Raw genomic sequence first — 3,137 nt, 5'->3', positions numbered from 1 at the left:
TTTATTCATCAAGGCGCCCCCGGGGGTTACAAGAAATAGTGGCCACAAGCTAGCAGAGAGCAGATTTAGATTGGACATTAGGAAGAACTTCTTCACAGTTCGAGTGGCCAAGGTCTGGAACGGGCTCCCAAGGGAGGTGGTGCTCTCCCCTACCCTGGGGGTCTTCAAGAGGAGGTTAGATGAGTATCTAGCTGGGGTCATCTAGTCCCAGCCCTCTTTCCTGCCTATGCGGGGGGTCGGACTCGATGATCTATTGAGGTCCCTTCCGACCCTAACGTCTATGAATCTATGAACTCTAATTCTATGATTCTATAAGTCGCATAGAATTCTGCATCTTAATCTGGTCAGAGCAACACCTCAACTGCAAACTTAGACGGTAATTGCATCTATGGGTGTGAACACTAGGTAAAAAGAAATGTTTCTGTTCCATTAACACAAGCAAGCGAACACATAAACAGGAAATTAAATTATAAAAGCACTTTATATTGACCAAAAATTAACATTGCCAGGGGGATATCATATGCCCTTCAAGAACACTAAGTCCAGCAAAATTCAAACTTCTGAAAACCAGGGAAGACATAAGTAACATTTTAAGCAAAGCCCCTATATAGATATAAACACATACAGTCACTCTGACATTGAACTTTAAGAAAACAGGAGTTGCATACACTTACTGAACAAACACTGAACCATCTCTTCACTTCTGCTACACTTTAAATCTCCTTCAACCCTTCTTGACAACCCCATCACCTCATGCCATCTCATACTGTACTTTCACTTATCTGGATCAAATTCACAGGCCACATTCATTTCCCATCTTTCCGCTCACAGTTCCCACAGCAAGGAGATCCCTGTGCAGTGCTACGGACACAATCTGCCTACTACAGTGACATGAGTTACATTGCATTGTTCAAAGTACATGTGCACCAGTATCCTAACAAAGAAGGGCAAAGCAGAGTCATTGCCCTCGTGGATCACCTCATATTACATACAGTCTTGATTCTGCTAAACTGTTTCAACTACTCTATAAATGTCATTCAGTAAAACTATATTTAACACAGTCAGTGATCAGCAATGCTCTCATAATTTCCAGTGGCTACCTGCACTAGCTGATAGATTTAAGGCCGCATGAGCCAGTACCTTAATTCTTCACTTTGTTTTTCAGAAATGTGAGTTTTGCTAAAGTAAACCTTCTGGAAGAACACAAACTAACACTAGGCAATCTTAACTTGGTGATAATGAAGGCTTTTGTCTCAGGTTTTAATTAGGATTTCTTAGGCAACAGAAATTCTTACAGTAAAGATTCATTCTACCTGATGATGCATGACAGGAGGCATGACCCAAAAGGGGATAGTATATCCAAGTTGTCTCTCATGGAGAAAGCTGCATGAACAACACAGATCCAGTACAGAACTGCATTGAATCAAATAACAGCTCCAATAAAATGTGGCATAAAGTGATAAAGCATTGTGCACACATAAAGAAAGATACTTGCAGTAGGATTAATCAAGATCAAGTTTTACCTGATGATCAAAATTGACTGCAATCAACTTGGTCTCTTGATCTTGTCTGATAAGTGGCTGAGTGAGGTTGTACTCTGATTTTTCAGATACTGTCTGGGACCATTCCTTATAGAGCTTTTCCTGATACCTGCCAGGGACAAAATTAATCAGATATCTACAAGACAAAGAAATAAGCATGTTGAATGAAAGAAAAAATCAATTCATGGTTCCTAAAGATGAAACTTAAAGAAAATTAAATCATAAGACTTCCAAGCAGCCCACCTGAAAATACAAATAACTAAGGAAATTACAAATCAAAATGACAAAGACCATGGGTAAGATTTTCAAAAGTGATTGAGGAGCCAAGGCCCATTATGAAAAGGAACTTAGGACATTGGATCACCTAGAGCTGTAGATAAAAACCTATTCTGCTTAGGCATTTTTTAAAATCTAACTAGGTGCCTAACTCCTATGAAAAGTCCACTGTGTGCTTTTCTCCATCTTTAGGTGCCTAATACCTTTGAAAATCTGGATCCAAATCTTATTTCATCACCAGGGATCATAGCTGTCTCTCTTAAAAAATCCAATTTTTTTTTTATAAATATCCAAAATTCTCTGATTAAGAACCCTAAAATATGCATTTTTACACAACAGAAATGAAACACCAATATATAGAGGCATTGCTTGAACACAAAGTTTTCTTGATATATTTACAATGTCAAAGCAATCTGGAAACCTACTAGTGCCTCAATCATTATAATAAAATGAATTCTAAATATGTATATCTTTTGGCGTTTGATTTTGATTTTTTTTATCACGGAAAATCAGAGCTCTCCCTGCCCCATTTGCTCGCTAGGGTACGTGTTCAACTACAGATGTCCCTGCCATTGCTTTGTGGCACTGAGCAGCCCTAATATGCCGATGCCTTGCCCCTGCCCCTCACTCTCACAAATTTATCTTTGCCCACAGCCCCTGACTCTGCCAGTGCCCCTTCTTCCTGACCTACTACCCCCCAGTGGGTGAGGAGGAGGGTGGGTGTGTGGGAAATGGGATGACTGTGTGGGGAAGCAGGGGTGGGTACAGGAAATGCATCAGGAGGTGCAGGAGGGGCATGTGCCCCCCACCCTCCAGATTTCTGCACCCACAGCAGGGCATGGGGCTGCAGCTGGGCTGAACCAGCTCCAGGCAGGAGCCACCTCAACAGCCTCAACAGCCTAGCAGGCAGGACCCAGTGTGGAAGCACCACGCCACCATGGCCGCCCGCTGGGCCACAGACATGGCTCCTCCTCTATATCAGGGGCAGGCAATTATTTTGGCTGGAGGGTCACTTAATGAGTTTTGGCAAGCTGCCAAGGGCCACATGGGTAACCCTGCTGCTAGAAAAGTGCCCCACTCCCTGGTTACCATCTTGGGACTGGAAGTCCCACCCCTAACCCCTGACCTTTGCCACCAGAAGTCCCACCCCTTGCCCCCAGAAGTACTCCTTTCAGTAAGGGGGTTTGCCATCTCAGAAAAAAAAAAATTATATTCTAAAAATCAAACATCTGCTACAACATTCATAGATTCATAGATTCATAGATGCTAGGGTCGGAAGGGACCTCAATAGATCATTGAGTCCGACCCCCTGCATAGGCA

At 42.6% G+C, this 3,137-nt stretch overlaps 1 protein-coding gene across 1 annotated transcript in view; it reads right to left on the bottom strand.

The window, feature by feature from the left end:
* DNAH9 (dynein axonemal heavy chain 9) overlaps nt 1-3,137 on the bottom strand; it is a 524,795-nt gene that overhangs the window by 429,919 nt on the left and 91,739 nt on the right. Inside the window, exon 12 of the mRNA XM_025202178.1 lies at nt 1,524-1,650. Within this exon, the coding sequence (XP_025057963.1) occupies nt 1,524-1,650 (127 nt within the window). The remainder of the gene's footprint in view (nt 1-1,523; nt 1,651-3,137) is intronic.

This window comes from Alligator sinensis, unplaced genomic scaffold (genome assembly GCF_000455745.1).
Source record: "Alligator sinensis unplaced genomic scaffold, ASM45574v1 scaffold77_2, whole genome shotgun sequence".
Taxonomy (NCBI): domain Eukaryota; kingdom Metazoa; phylum Chordata; order Crocodylia; family Alligatoridae; genus Alligator; species Alligator sinensis.
This window is presented reverse-complemented; position numbering and strand designations above follow the sequence as displayed.